This window comes from Akebia trifoliata, chromosome 8 (assembly GCF_017979445.1).
Source record: "Akebia trifoliata isolate Shusen 1 chromosome 8, ASM1797944v1, whole genome shotgun sequence".
NCBI classification, from domain to species: domain Eukaryota; kingdom Viridiplantae; phylum Streptophyta; class Magnoliopsida; order Ranunculales; family Lardizabalaceae; genus Akebia; species Akebia trifoliata.
This window is the reverse complement of record NC_141382.1, coordinates 9,946,863-9,962,322: the sequence shown is the minus strand read 5'-3', so window position 1 is coordinate 9,962,322 and position 15,460 is coordinate 9,946,863. Positions and strand designations below refer to the sequence as shown.

General features: G+C 38.3%; 1 protein-coding gene across 1 annotated transcript in view; it reads right to left on the bottom strand.

Annotated features, from left to right (window-relative positions):
* Window positions 1-15,460, bottom strand: part of GCP4 (GAMMA-TUBULIN COMPLEX PROTEIN 4) — a 29,054-nt gene that overhangs the window by 8,487 nt on the left and 5,107 nt on the right. The window contains exons 6-13 of the mRNA XM_086449760.1: window positions 13,710-13,976; window positions 13,424-13,504; window positions 13,265-13,348; window positions 6,435-6,521; window positions 5,884-5,939; window positions 5,533-5,718; window positions 5,123-5,348; window positions 2,652-2,740 (exon numbers count right to left, since the gene is read on the bottom strand). Of these exons, the coding sequence (XP_086305886.1) occupies window positions 2,652-2,740; window positions 5,123-5,348; window positions 5,533-5,718; window positions 5,884-5,939; window positions 6,435-6,521; window positions 13,265-13,348; window positions 13,424-13,504; window positions 13,710-13,976 (1,076 nt within the window). The remainder of the gene's footprint in view (window positions 1-2,651; window positions 2,741-5,122; window positions 5,349-5,532; window positions 5,719-5,883; window positions 5,940-6,434; window positions 6,522-13,264; window positions 13,349-13,423; window positions 13,505-13,709; window positions 13,977-15,460) is intronic.

The following is a 15,460-nucleotide window of genomic DNA, read 5'->3' as shown; positions in this document are numbered from 1 at the left end:
CCAACTCACCCAATGGTGTTTTCTCTCTCCCTCTACCATGCCATAAGAAATCCCTGCAAATTCTAACCAGCTACACTTCCACATTTCTAGGCAAAGAAAACAGAGAAAAAGTATAAATAGGAATACTAGCCAAGACACTTTTAATGAGAGTAATCTCCCCCCCCCCCCCTTGGATAAAAATTTGGCCTTCCATGAACTCAATTTCTTTCTCAACTTTTCGAGAACTCAACTCCCAAATTTCCTTGCTATTATAACCCATACCCAAAGGAAGCCCCAAGTACGTGAACGGCAAAACTCCCATCTGAAAACCTAGCAAAGCTACTGCTTCCTCCACCCCAACCACATCACCTACTCCAAACAGCATACTCTTACGAAGATTGACCGAAATTCCAGAAATCGCCTCGAAGCATCCTAGCAGACCACTCAAAAAACTCAATTGTCTGGGCGAGTAATCCAAGAAAATTAAGGTGTCATCCGCAAACTGGAGGTGAGATATAACATTCCCTCCCACCTTGGTAGAGAAACCAGAGAGCTCTCCCTCTACCACCACCTTGGACAACATCCTACCCAACGCCTCCATAACTATCACAAACAAAAAAGGGGACAGCGGGTCTCCTTGACGAAGGCCCCTAGAGCTTCTGAAATAACCTGCAGGAGAACCATTGACCAAGATCGAGAAGGTGGGAGTAGAAATGCACTTCATAACCCATCCAACCCACCTTTTACCAAACCCCATTCTCCTTAGCAAATACTGCACCAGATTCTAGTTCACACGATCTAGGCTTTCATTAAATCCATTTTGCAAACTAAACCGAGGATTTTAGCTTTCCTACGCGAGTCAATACATTCATTTGCTATAAGAACCCCATCCAGAATTTGTCTCCCTGCCACAAACGCTCCTTGAACCGGGCCAATGACATTGCTAAGCACTACCTTCAACCTAGATGCCAAAACCTTCGACATAATTTTATAAACTGAACTCACCAAACTAATCGGTCTACGATCTGTTATGTCTTTTGTACCTGACACCTTAGGGATCAAAGCAATGAAGGTGCAATTCGAGCTCAAGTCTAGGAATCCTTCCCTATAGAAATCCCCTATAGTCGCCATCACATCGTCTCTCACTGTTCCCCAGCACACTTTAAAAAATCCTAAAGAGAAACCATCCGGTCCCGAAGCCTTATCACTATCCAGACCATTAACCACTTCCCACACTTCCTCTACCTCAAAAGGTCTCACAAGCCATCTACACTGATCGAGGGATATGTTATCAAAATGAAGGGAGTCTAAGGTAGGCCTCACCACATGCTCCTCCGAATAGAGACTCCTGTAGAACTGCACCACCCCCTCACAAACCTCTTCCTCGCCCACCCACCACGATCCTTTAACTTTAAGCTTAGAAATGAAGTTTACCCGACTATTTAGTTTCGCAATACGATGGAAAAAAGTCGTGTTTCTATCCCCTTCCTTCAACCACCAAATTCTCGACTTTTGTTTCCAGCAGATTTCTTCCCTAGCAGCTAGATTATGAAACTTAGCTTTAAGATTTGCTCGATGTATCCGATCCCCATCCCCCAAGTAACCAAGGTTCTAGGGTTTGAGAATCACTAATCAAGGTTGCTTAGGTAGCCACAAATCAGATTTTATTTCATAACCTCCAAAAAGCAAACAAAAGAAACTATTCATAAGAACTCATCCATACTTAACAGGCAAAATTACAAATTTGTCCTTGACTCCTAAAATGACCAAAAACGACAAAAAAGACCCATAACTTTTTAACGACTAGACCAAAAGCCTTGAAACTTTAAAGGGAAAAAATAAGACTCAAAAAACATAAAATAATTTTTAGACCATCACAACTAAAATGTAAAAAGACCAAAATACCCTTGACTGCTATAAAAAGACCAAACTCATAAAAATTCAATAAACATTACAAAACCCATCTTCATGCCACATCAATGTTTGCTTGCTAGTCTTCTTCCTTCTATAATAGATCTTCCAAGGTTTTTTAGGATTCCCATCAGTAGCGTTCTATAAGGTTTATAGCCACCATCACCTGTGATCATTTTTGACAATTTGGCATAAGAAGTGCTCTAGATGCAAGTTTTTTTATGTTGGATCGTCCTAAGAGAGATATCACAAATGAGATGTTTTCTCTTCAATCTTTTTTGGTGTGAAGTGTGTATTTCATTAACTGGTGTATTACAAGTAAAATTTGGTGGAGCAACAGGTTTTCTCAAATAAAAAGTGTATTGATAAGCAAGATTTCTAATGATGATGATGATGACGATGACAATGATGATGATAAGCAAGATCACATAGCTATTGAGAATATTCTTATTTTAATTGCTGATGTACTTTTCTCATTTTCTTGCATGTTAAATTCCTATATTTGAATTGGACAAGCCTATTAAAAATAAAAATTTGAATTGACATCATTCTCATATTTGTTCCAAAGCGCAAGGTCAAATAGCCCAAGGCACAATAATAAAGATTGTTTTTCAAATAAAATATTCATTTGAGAAACACTCTACCTAGCGAGAACAAGTATTGGTCCATACATCCATCGACCAACAGTAGGGAAAACAATATAGATAGATATGGTGGGGAGGTTCCAATTAATAACAATCAAGAGCTAACCATTTACTTACTCTTGGTGAAACCCAACGAGTTCAGTGAAATCATGAGAATCTTGGACACGAGCTTGCAAAACATTCCATTGAGATTCTATAACATCCACCTGAAAAGACATTAGACTTCATAATGAGAAATATAACTCATATGCAAGTGCCAACTAGCTTAGTTGGTAACTCTTTGGGTGATGATACTAGAGACCTAGGTTCAAATCCCATCAGCACCGAGTTACTGGATTCATTAAAAACATGCTTACCGATAATAAAAAAAAGAAATATAACTCATACACTGTTTTTTAGCATTTAGGAGTTAATAGCAACTCTATTGTTTTTTGAATCATATACCAACTCACATTCACAAAACTAAACACATAAGAGTGAAGGTCAAGTAATATTCGTAAAAAGGGCAAAAATAACTGAGAAAATTGAATATCCCAGTGAATTTATATTTGCAGGTACACATATTGGTAGTTAAAGGTTAGTGGGTGATGAAAAGATTTCATGTTAAAAAGCTACAAATTTTATAAATTGAAAATACTTGTTGGGCCTCATCAAGGCAGTTATCTTGGGGCTCCTTACAAGAGCAAATCTATGTGAAATCTTATGATCAGACAAGTGGGAAAAAATGTTGGGCTCATGGAAAACAAGATTTATTAAAAACGTCTTGGCAAGCATCATAATTTATTTTATGTCCCTAGTAACCATTCTGAAATATGTTGAGGAAATTTTGGGTAGGCTAAAAAGGGACTTTCTTTGGAATTATAAAGGTGACCCAAATAAATTCCATCTTATCAACTAGAAGAAGGTTCTTCGTCCCAGGAAGTTTGAAGGTTTGGATATCTAAAGACCAAATATCATAATATAGCCTTGTTGGGCAAGATATTATGGAGGTTCAAAGAGGAAGTGAATAGACTCTAGATGGTGATCATTCAAGAGAAATACAGGTCAAGCAATATGGGTTGGGAAAGTGTAGTGATGACAACTTCATTGCAGTTCAAGTTCCTAGAACGGAATTTCCAAAGTGCTTCCAAAATTTTGCTAGTGGGTTTCTTATAAAGTAGGGAGAGGCAATAAGGTAAGTTTTCGAAGGATTATTGGTGTGGACCATCCCCTTTAAAAGATCAATTTCCAAATCTCTACATTATTTCTTCTAAGAAATATCTTCTGATCTAAAGCTTCATTGGCATGTCTCTAGGTCTACTATTGTAGATTGTTGAGACTTGCAATTTAGAAGGAACTTCAAAGACTGGGATGCCTAATTAGCAGAATCTCGACAGTTTATTTTAACATGTCAGTCAAGGATCAAAGAATGTACATTAGGAGTCTCGATAGGACATTTTTGCCAAATCATTCTACTCCTATCATCTTTTTGAGTTTGAGTAAAGGAACCAATTTTTTCCAAAGTTTATCATCTGGGGTCAGAGAGTCCCTTCTAAAGTTGTTTTTTCATATGGTTAGTAGCCTGACTATTGATAACAACAAATCTAGGATTTTTTCCTATGCTAACTTCATGTTATCTTTGCAAAAGTGGTGGAGAATCAATTGATCACCTTTTCATTCATTGTCCCTCTTATACGGTTATTTGGTCCCATTTCCTCGCCCTATTTCATATTTTTGGTCGTTCCCTAGGTTTGTTGCTTCAGTGTTTCAAAGTTGGCACAAGAAAAAGAAGATTGTCTAGAGTTTGGCACATTTTGTTATGTTGGTGCTCAGGAAAGGAGAAGATTGGTCATGTCGTGTGTTTCAAAGGAAGGAGAGTTCTATTTTTGAGGTTATTGTCTATTCTTTTGGTGCAAGTTCTTTCTAGAGTTAAGGACTTTTTCTCAAAGACTCTCTTTAGAGGGGAGCATGTATGTCCTAATAGTTCTGAGAGTCATGTGTAGCTTGTATGTTGTTATGTTGTGCTGTATTTGATATTATGTGGGTCGGCCTACTTGACCACCTGTGTATCCTTATTTTCCTAATCAATAAATTGTATTTACCCAAAAATAATGCTAAAGAAGTGTCACTTAGGCCTTAGCTAAGTGGTAAGACATGTGGAGGGTTGTTCCCACGTCCTAGGTTCAAACCCGATTGCCCGTACTTCTTATGCTAACCACTAACCTTATTACATGTCCTAACTAACCATATCACCTGTCCTAACCAAGCATTTACCGAGGGTAGTGCACTTGGTCTTAGCTCTGTTGTTCTACTGGGGGAAGCTTTTTAAAGTTTTAAGAGGTGTTTCATGGTAAGATGGGATAGGATTTGCAACTTTGAGGTTTAGCCAAGTAGGTAAGTTGGTCTTTGTTTTCTTCTTTTTTTTCCTCGATCTGTTGTTTCGGGCTGGATAACTCGATCTGTTTTTTTTTTCTTAATAATACATCATCTTTTACCTATTAAAAAATAATAATAATAATAATGCTATTTCATTACTTGGTTGTATTTACTATTTAGAGAGGGAAGGGAGGGGGGGGGGGGGGGGGAGGTTCTAAAAGTTAAAAAGAGACCTGGATATAAAACTGTAGGTTTCTTATTAAGAATGCCATATGCTCTCTAACATGCCACATTGGTCTAAATCGTTGCCGACGCTGCTGAGATATGGAGCTATTCATCCGATCATTGCGACGACTAGCGAAGTCTGTATGATCTTGATGCATTACTGAAGCCCATGATTTCTCCAATTCCATCTGTGTTCGCTTCAGCCTGAGCAAATACTGGAAAACCCTGAGGTACCTGAAACAAATTTACAATTTACATGTATGGAAGATTGAGGACAGCACTTCTGCAATTGTGATTCCTTCACCAAAGCAATTTTTCAAAGGGATCTTTAGATGGAAATTTTTCTAAGTGTAGCACTAGCTTCCAGCAGTGGGAATGAATAAAGAAGGGTATGTACAAGTGGATTATGGTGCCTTACTTTGAGAGCACTTCTTGGGTAAAGAACAACTGTAAGGGCCAATCAACTGAATATTCAAGAGCAATACCATCCCATCCATCAAGGGACAGCTCTGAAGAAATGCTTCCTTGTAAACTAACCCCTGAGCTTCCATCACCACTTGCTCTCACCTTCGGTAAATCTGCTTGTGAGGATGCAACCATGATTCTAATAGAATTTATTTACCAAATCTTGTTAGTAAAACTATGCAAAATAATTGAAGAATGACTACAAAAGGAACCACTAGAGAAGAATACTAATCAAACCAGATAGTAAGAGTGGCCATTGAGATTGATCAAAGAAAAAGTCTTCATTTAGATGCCTCCAACTAACCTTAAGGATACTCTTGAAAAGTATTTGTCTTCATCACCTACAGTCTTTATCGCAGCCTGCATTGCAGAGTTTGAACAATTGTGATTTTTAATCATTAGTACTATGGATAACAATGCAGGGGGGCACATTTAAATTATTAAATTACAAATAGAACATCGTGATAACATATACATATGCATTTATCACGTCAACGAGATATGGATATAATACAACACAAGAAAAAGACTTCAAACTATTGGAGTCTTATATCTAATGGACGTGCAGAGTTTACAAAAGCATTGAGGATTCCATATGCACAGGAACTCGAGGTCTAGATTACCAGTGAGGTGCAAGGGAAATCAAGAACATAACATGGCACTAATTCTTTAACCCAAAGTAACTTTTGAATGATAAAAGATTGAGAGGTTAAAAAACCCAAGTATTTTCCAAACCAAATTAGTATTCTTCTTATATAGAAATAACTAACGCAATTGTAGCATAATGAAAATAGCAAACATGGAAATAAATAAGAACATAAATTTATTTAGAAATTATATTTTTGGAAATCTTACCAGCTGAAATGGAACCATAAGATCAGCTTCAGCAGTTGAGTGGCGCGGTGGTAGACGCATCAATTGGCGACTCTCCTCAAGAAAACACTGGCATTTCAAGAACAGTGTATATAATAAACACAGTGCACAGGTTGCTATAAAAATATTGGCACACAATTATCTGATCGTTGGTAAGAGTTAAAAGAGCATGTTATGGGCTGGGGGGTTGGTAAAGTATGTAAGTTTAGAAAGGCACTCTATGGTTTGAAACGGTCCCCACGAGTATGATATGGAAAATTCAACAATGCGGTTCTTGAGTTTGGGATGTCAAGATGTCAGACAAATCACTTCGTTTTTCATTCCCACTCCACTAGTGAGTATATTCTTCTAGTTGTATATGTGGATGATATTGTATTGATAGACAGTGATGATGTTGGATTAAGAAGTTCAAGTCATTTTTACAGTAAAAGTTTCATATTAAAGACTTGGGTAAACTAAGATATTTTCTTAGTATTGAGGTTGCACATTCAACTGGTGGTAATAGTCTCTCACAAAGAAAATATACCGTAGATTTATTAGATAAGACTGGTTTACTTGGGTCTAAACCTGTGGATTCTCTCATGGATCCAAAATAGAAATTGACTATTGATCAGGGAGATATTTTTGCTAATCCTAATAGGTATAGAAGACTTGTTGGGAAGTTGAACTACTCACCATTACTAAGCCGAACATTTCATTTGTTGTGAGTATTGTCAGTCAATTTCTGGAAGCTCCTAAAGTACCACATTGGGTAACATTGCAACGTATTGTTAGGTACTTGAAGGGTTTCCTAGGACATGCTTTGTTATACAAGTCAAATGGTCATACTCGCATAGAAGGATACACAGATGCAGACTTGCAAGTTCTCCTTCAGATAGGAGATCCACCACATGGAATTGTACATTCTTGGGTGGTAATCTTATGACATAGAAAAGCAAGACACAAACAGTTGTTGCTAGACTTAGTGTTGAGACTGAGTACAGGGCTATGTCACACACGTCTTGTGAGCTAACCTGGTTGAGACACTTTCTTCAGGAGATAGGCTTTACAATAGAATTACCTATGAGTCTCTTTTGTGATAACCAGACAGCCATACACATAGTTTCTAATCATGTGTTTCATGGGAGGACGAAGCATCTTGAAGTTGATTGTCACTTTGTTCATGATAAACTCTTGAATGGTGAAATTGCTACTCTCTATTTGAAGTCTAAAGATCAACTTGTTGATTTGTTTACTAAGTCATTGGGTTCTAGTAGGGTTGATTATATTTGTAAAAAGTTGGGATTATATGATATATATTCTCCAGCTTGAGGGACAGTATTAGGAGTAATAAGTTATTATTACTAGGGGTTTTCTTTCTTTCGTTATTTGGTTATGATATATGTTGAATTTAGAATGTGCAATTAGAAGAAATCTCAGATTGCATTTCTGTATTTAGCAGATTTTGTTAGTTTCCAAATAAAGAAATGAGGATATTTAGTATCCAAATCTCCAAGATTTATGGCTTAATTGGTTTCTGTTTTTACTTCCTAGAATCAAGGAGTGAGTTACCTAATTGTGTTGGTATCCTCTCCTATTAATTCATGTATCCTTGCCTATCCAAAAATAACAAGGTGAGAAGAATTTTCTCCCATATTTTCTATATGGTATCAGAGCAACCTCTGAACCTCTAAGAATTCTGATGATGGTCAAATACGGTATGGCCATTGATAAGAGCAGCACCTCCGACGCCTCTTCTGGCCCTGAACAGATTTCTCACAGCGGTCATGGCGGGTCTGAAAGTCTCACATTTCCGATAACTGGACACAAACTGAACGGACATAATTACCTTCAATGGGCTCAATCGGTGATGATGTTCATATCAGGAAAAGGGAAAAATGACTATCTCACAGGCACTGCTGTATCCCCACGAAAGGAAGACCCAAAATTTCGAACCTGGAGATCTGAAAATAACATGGTAATGTCGTGGTTGATTAATACCATGGACAATGAAATTGGGCAGAATTTCATGTTCTATGGAACCGCAAAAGAAGTCTGGGATGCAGCGAAGGAAACGTACTCTGACAACGACAATACGGCAGAACTACTGGAGATTAAAAGCAGCCTCCATGATTTGCGGCAAGGTGATCTCTCCGTCACCCAATACTATAATACTCTTACCCGTTTTTGGCAACAATTGGATGTCTTCGAAGAACTTGGCTGGGATTGCACGGGAGATGCAGCCAAATACAGAAAAATAGTCGAGAAGGAGAGAGTATCAAAATTCTTACTTGGACTAAACAAAAACCTTGATGAAATCAGGGGGAGAGTGTTCGGGATGAGGGCTTTGCCTTCAATCCGAGAAGCTTTTTCAGAAGTGCATCGAGAAGAAAGCAGGAAGAAGATCATGATGGGAAATCAAAGCACTCCAAACGTTGCAAATATTCCAGAAAGTTCGGCTCTTGCAAGACATGGAATAAATCCAATCAATGACAATCGAACCCGCAAAGGCAGGCCTTGGTGTGATCACTGTCGAAAGCCTGGACATACCAAAGAGACATGCTGGAAAATTCATGGGAAGCCAGCAGATTGGAAACCAAATAGACCATCTCAGGACAGAGAAGGCCGTGGTTTTGCTGCCACTACAAATGGCCAACCAACAACCGAAACTGCACCGTTCAGCAAAGAACAGATTGAGATGTTGCAGAAGATGTTTAGCCAACTTCAGTCAAGCCCGGTAACACCCATCATCAGCACAGGTTCAGTAGCACAAAAAGGTACATTCCTAAGTGCTCTAGGAGCCAAAATTGAGAATCTAACTTCATGGATTATTGACTCTGGAGCTTCTGATCACATGACTGGAGATGCTTCTTTATTCCAAAAATGCAACACAATTTCTGAAAAATACAAAGTGAGAATAGCAGATGGTTCCCTATCCACTGTGGCTGGTATTGGGCAAATTAGCATCGCAAAGAATTTAGTTTTAAATTCGGTGTTGTTGGTTCCTAATCTGACCTATAACCTTTTATCCATTAGCAAACTTACTAGAGATATGAATTGTGTTGCTAAATTCTTTCCCACTCATTGTGAATTTCAGGACTTGGATTCGGGGAGGACGATTGGCAATGCTAAGGAAAGTGAAGGGCTCTACCTCGTAAAGAGTTATAATCAACTTGGAAAACAATCTTTAAGTGCTCATTGTGGAGAGAGTCAGTCTGTTAGAAATTCTAACTCTGTTTCAGTTTCCAATTATGAAAGTGCAATTATGTTATGGCATTTTCGATTAGGTCACCCAAGTTTCATTTATCTTGAAAAGTTGTTTCCTTCTTTATTTAGTAATAAAAATTTGAAGTCTTTCCAGTGTGAAATTTTTCAATTGTCCAAACATACTCGAAATACTTATCCAATTCAACCATACAAGGAATCACAACCTTTCTCAGTTATACATAGCGATATTTGGGGACCCTCTCGAGTCAATAATATTACAAGAAGCCGATGGTTTATCTCTTTTGTTGATGATCATTCTAGAGTTACCTGGATATTCCTTATGAGATAAAAATCTGAGGCAGGACCAATCTTTCAAAATTTTCACTCAATGATCCAAACTCAATTCCTAGCCAAAGTTCAGATTTTCAGAATAGACAATGCCAAGGAATATTTTCATTCTATTCTTGGGGATTACCTCTTTGAGCATGGGATAGTTCATCAGAGCTCCTGCATAAACACCCCACAACAAAATGGGATAGCCGAGAGGAAAAATCGACACCTGTTAGAAGTTGCTCGTTCTGTCATGTTCACAAGTCATGTCCCAAAACATTTCTGGGGGGAAGCTGTCCTTACCGCTGCCTATCTCATAAATCGTATGCCTTCTAGAGTCTTGAAATTCCAAACTCCATGCTAGGTTCTCACTCAAGTCTATCCTCAATCCAGACTCATCTCGTCCTTGCCACTAAAAGTCTTTGGTTGCTCAGCGTTTGTCCACATACCTCCAAATCAAAGAAGCAAACTAGATCCCAAAGCCATAAAATGTCTATTCCTTGGATATTCTCCTCACCAAAAAGGTTACAAATGTTACTCTCCCACTGCTCGAAAGTTCTATAACACCATGGATGTTACCTTCTTTGAGAGTCAGCCGTTTTACTCCAAAACTCATATTCAGGGGGAGAATTCTGTAGTGCAAGAAGAATATCAGTTTTGGCAAGATGTGGATGTCCCATTCGTGCCTTCCAACTGCTCAAGTTCATCCACTCCAAGTAACTCCACCACCCGTCCAAATGTACCTATTCTAATTGAGCCAACACCTGAACCATCCGTTCATTCTGAACCCACTCCACACAGTCCTCAGGCCCTGACTCAACAAGAAAAATCAAGGGTATTTAAAGGGATTGTTTATTCAAGAAAGCAGATCACCGCTCAAACGGAGGTAGATCAACTCACTTTTCCTAAACAGAACCAAGCGTCCGCTCCAAATCCATCCACTTCTACTCAAGGTAACACAAACTCTTATCCTAGTAATGACCTTGATATTCCTATTGCTCAAAGGAAAGGTGTTAGGTCATGCACTCAGCATCCGATCTCAAACTTTGTGACATATGAGAAACTGTCTCCCTACTACCGTGTTTTTACATCAAATCTGTCCAGCATAGATGTGCCTAGCTGCATAGAAGAGGCTCTAAAGCATCCTGAATGGAAGGAAGCAGTTAATGAAGAGATTCGGGCTCTTGAGAAAAATGATACTTGGGAACTCACAGAAATTCCCGAAAACAAACAACCTGTGGGATGCAAGTGGATATTCAATGTTAAGCACAAGGCAGATGGAAGTGTTGATCGATACAAGGCGAGACTTGTAGCCAAGGGATTCACTCAAACCTATGGGATTGATTATCAGGAAACATTTGCTCCTGTTGCGAAATTAAATACAGTGCGGGTACTTCTATCCTTGGCAGCCAATTTGGATTGGCCTCTACACCAACTTGACGTCAAGAATGCATTCCTTAATGGAGAATTGGAAGATGAAGTCTACATGGAGATCCCTCCTGGTTTTGAGGACTTTAGCAATACCAACCGTGTTTGCAGACTACGAAAATCTCTTTATGGCCTTAAACAGTCACCAAGGGCTTGGTTTGAGAGATTTACTATAGCGGTCAAGAAGCATGGATACACTCAAGGCCAGTCAGATCACACTTTATTCATCAAGAAATCTCTTGAAGGAAAACTTACGATCCTCATTGTATATGTAGATGATATTATCTTGACAGGTGATCATGAAGAAGAGATAAGACACTTAAAGAATACTCTTGCAAAGGAATTTGAAATCAAGGAACTTGGTGCACTAAGATATTTTCTTGGCATGGAAGTGGCTCGTTCCAGCAAAGGCATTTCTATTTCTCAACGGAAGTATACGCTTGATTTACTCAAAGAAATAGGTATGCTCGGTTGTAAGCCTTCAGATACACCTATGGACTCTTCTGACAAACGTGGCTTAATGGAAAGCTCTGCTCTAGTTGACAAAGGAAGGTACCAAAGACTAGTAGGTAAACTGATTTACCTGTCCCACACAAGACCAGATATCAGTTTTCCTGTTAGTGTGGTAAGTCATGAACAAACCCTCTAATGAGCACCTTGAAGCTGTTTACAGAATTCTCAGATATCTCAAAAAGACTCCAGGGAAAGGTTTATTCTTCAAAAAGGGGACAAACCGTAACATGGAAATCTTCTCAGATGCAGACTGGGCTGGATCCCTGACTGACCGAAGATCTACCTCAGGCTACTGTTCCTATGTGTGGGGAAACCTCGTTACATGGAGAAGCAAGAAGCAGTCAGTAGTTGCTCGAAGTAGTGCCGAGGCTGAATTCAGAGCTATGGCTCATGGAATATGTGAAGGAATGTGGCTCAAAAGACTCCTAGATGAACTAACAATTCCTGCTGAAAGTCCAATAAAAATGTTGTGTGACAATCAGGCTGCTATCAGTATTGCGAAAAATCCGGTTCACCATGACAGAACTAAACATGTTGAAATTGATCGACACTTCATCAAAGAAAAGATCGATCAGGGAGTTATCAAGATGATCTATACTCCTTCAAGTCTCCAAACCGCAGATATCCTCACCAAGGCTCTCAACCGAGATCACTTTGAAGTTCTTCTTTCCAAGCTGGGAATGATTGACATTTATTGCCCAGCTTGAGGGGGAGTATTGAATTTAGAATGTGCAATTAGAAGAAATCTCAGATTGCATTTCTGTATTTAGCAGATTTTGTTAGTTTCCAAATAAAGAGATGAGGATATTTAGTATCCAAATCTCCAAGATTTATGGCTTAATTGGTTTCTGTTTTTACTTCCTAGAATCAAGGAGTGAGTTACCTAATTGTGTTGGTATCCTCTCCTATTAATTCATGTATCCTTGCCTATCCAAAAATAACAAGGTGAGAAGAATTTTCTCCCATATTTTCTATAATATATAATACATTGTGTGGTTAGGGTTGGAGTCAATTCGACTCCTCCCACGTTTCTCTAACATCTTCTTCTATTCTCCTTCTCAAACTCTTAATCTACAACAACAACAAATCACAACGAAAGTTCAAGTCATTTCTCGCAAATGACCAAAAAAATAATAATAATAGGTTACTGTGATGGAATAATACCTCTGTCTTCTATGGTGAACTTCCACTTACATAACTTTTAAGAAAGTGAATAAGATAATGCGCAAATAATACATGTTAAAAAAAGGTGCATGTATCACAGAGATCAGCATATATCCCTATTCTAGAATAGAACATCAAAAGCCATAATTTAAAAGGCAAAAGCAAAAATTTAGGAAGTATGAACCATATACCTGAAAAAAATCTCCTTTTGCTAAAAGAAAATAATCTTTAAGGGCTTTCAGGTGGCCATTCAAGTCAGCGCGGACAACCACAAGCTGTACAAAAAAAATAAGGCAAGCTATAAATACATGCATGAAATGACTGAAGAATAAATTTTCCCCATATATTACCTGCCAAAGATGACTGGCAGCTATAGCACGAACAGAGTCGACAGCGCATTCAAATGACCTCTTGTGGAACTCAGACGATTCCTGCATGAGAAGAGTCAACTGGTCAATGTAAGATATGGTGCCCTTGCTAAAGAAAAGGAAAATCTAGTCTTCACGACCGGAATAAAACATCAGCATGAGAAACTACACTAAGCACGACTTAACTGCATAAAAGAAACAATGCAGTACAAATAGTACTTCAAACAGTGTGTATCTACAAGAAAGAGAACTGCAGAAACAACAAGACCTTCAGCTCTTGAAGCATGGTATCAATTTTGTCAGCCTCTGACTGTGGCAGTAATTCCTCTTCATTCATCTTAACAGTAGGCTCCTTCTGGAAAGCAAAGCGACCAGTAAACCCTTGAGCTTTATGCGACCCTCTCAAAATCTGCTGATGATAAACCACGTCCTGAGATCTGAAAGCGGGACTTGGATTTCGTAGAACCCTTACTGCTTTACCAGCAAAAAGAATTGATTCTGCGACACGCATATGGATATATTCTGGCAACATGTCCTGCATAATTTTTCTGGATCTTAATAAGTAACTATGTCTTTGACAAGAAAATATTTGTCATGAGAACAGAAAATTTTCTTTTTTGAGCTCTATGTATATAATCTGTTGAAGAGTTGAACAAAAGTTGCTACCCTGGAGGAAAGAATACTCCATGTCATTACGCGATGATAGTGGGATTCTTAGTTCCATGAAGCAGGGACAGATGAGGATTGAAGAACTGTGGGGAAGAGGTACTTCAAAGAAGTCAGGAATCAGGAGTGACTGGGAAACATAATTTTATATTTTATAATATTTTAAAGTACCTATAAAAAAGAAGATTTTAAAAGCATATATACTTGAATTTAACAGAGTATTACAAATTATTTTATGTACTATATTTTAAATCAAATTTGTCCAGAAGTTGTGTAACTTGATTGAATAGTTGGGATAAGGCTTCATTGGTTGATTGAATTAGTGTAGTGATTTGTTTATACCATTTTTTTTATAATACCAACAGTTAATGCAAAAGCCAAAAATAACACAAAATTGATCAATTTGATGGCGTGTGTAGTCGCACAAAACAGTGAAAAATAAAAGAGAATTTATGGCAGAATGTGAGGAAAGCAAGATTCTGTTGGGAGATGGGGGCCAGCAGCTTGGGAAGAATCTTAAACATGTTTTTTGAAGAATTACTCTCAAGAAAGATTTTTTTCCTTCAGACTCCTACAGGAAATTTCCAAGAAATTTATGCCGACGCATTTCCTTTTCCTAGAGAACTAATTTTGCCATGTCAACTCTTTATTATAACACACCAATCATAAAATCAATATGAATCCTGGGAGTGAAGATAAACATTCTTTCATTTTCATCCCCACAATCCTTTTCTTCTTCTTCAAGAATATGAGGGGTTTGGGGGGTTGGGGGGGAGGGAAGGATCAGAACATTTTCTTCACTTTCTCGGGTTGCATTGAAGAAAGAAGAGATAAAGAGGAAGAAAAACCATATGGATTGTGTCCTAGTTTTTTTTTCCCCCTATAAATGTAAGAAAGAGGTTTGGAGGAGGATGAGATTCAGACGCGGGCATGTAAGATGCCAAGGATTGGTAATGCTAGAAACAATCCCAACAAAATAGGCCACAAAGGAAAGCAACAACAAAATGAAGGTGAAGAAGAGGATGCCAAAAAAGGTCAATGAGACCTGGGCATGAAGTAACCCGAACTAGAAAAAGTAGAACTAGATCTCTCAGTACATCAATCCAAACTAGAAAAACTCTCCTGTTGCTGCTTGTGTTAAAGCTCAAAAATAAAAAGCAATCAGTTTTACCCTGGAAAACTCGGGTATGTAGTAGTACACGGTGCCACATTTAAGCTTTACTCAAATGTTTGACCTTTGATTGGCTGTTGAATAGTGGTTTGAGACTTTAGATTCCTCTGATCGAGTTTCATGCCATGCTTTCCCCCTACGGCCACTCTCTCCCTCATCCCCTCTCTATGCCTCCATATCTG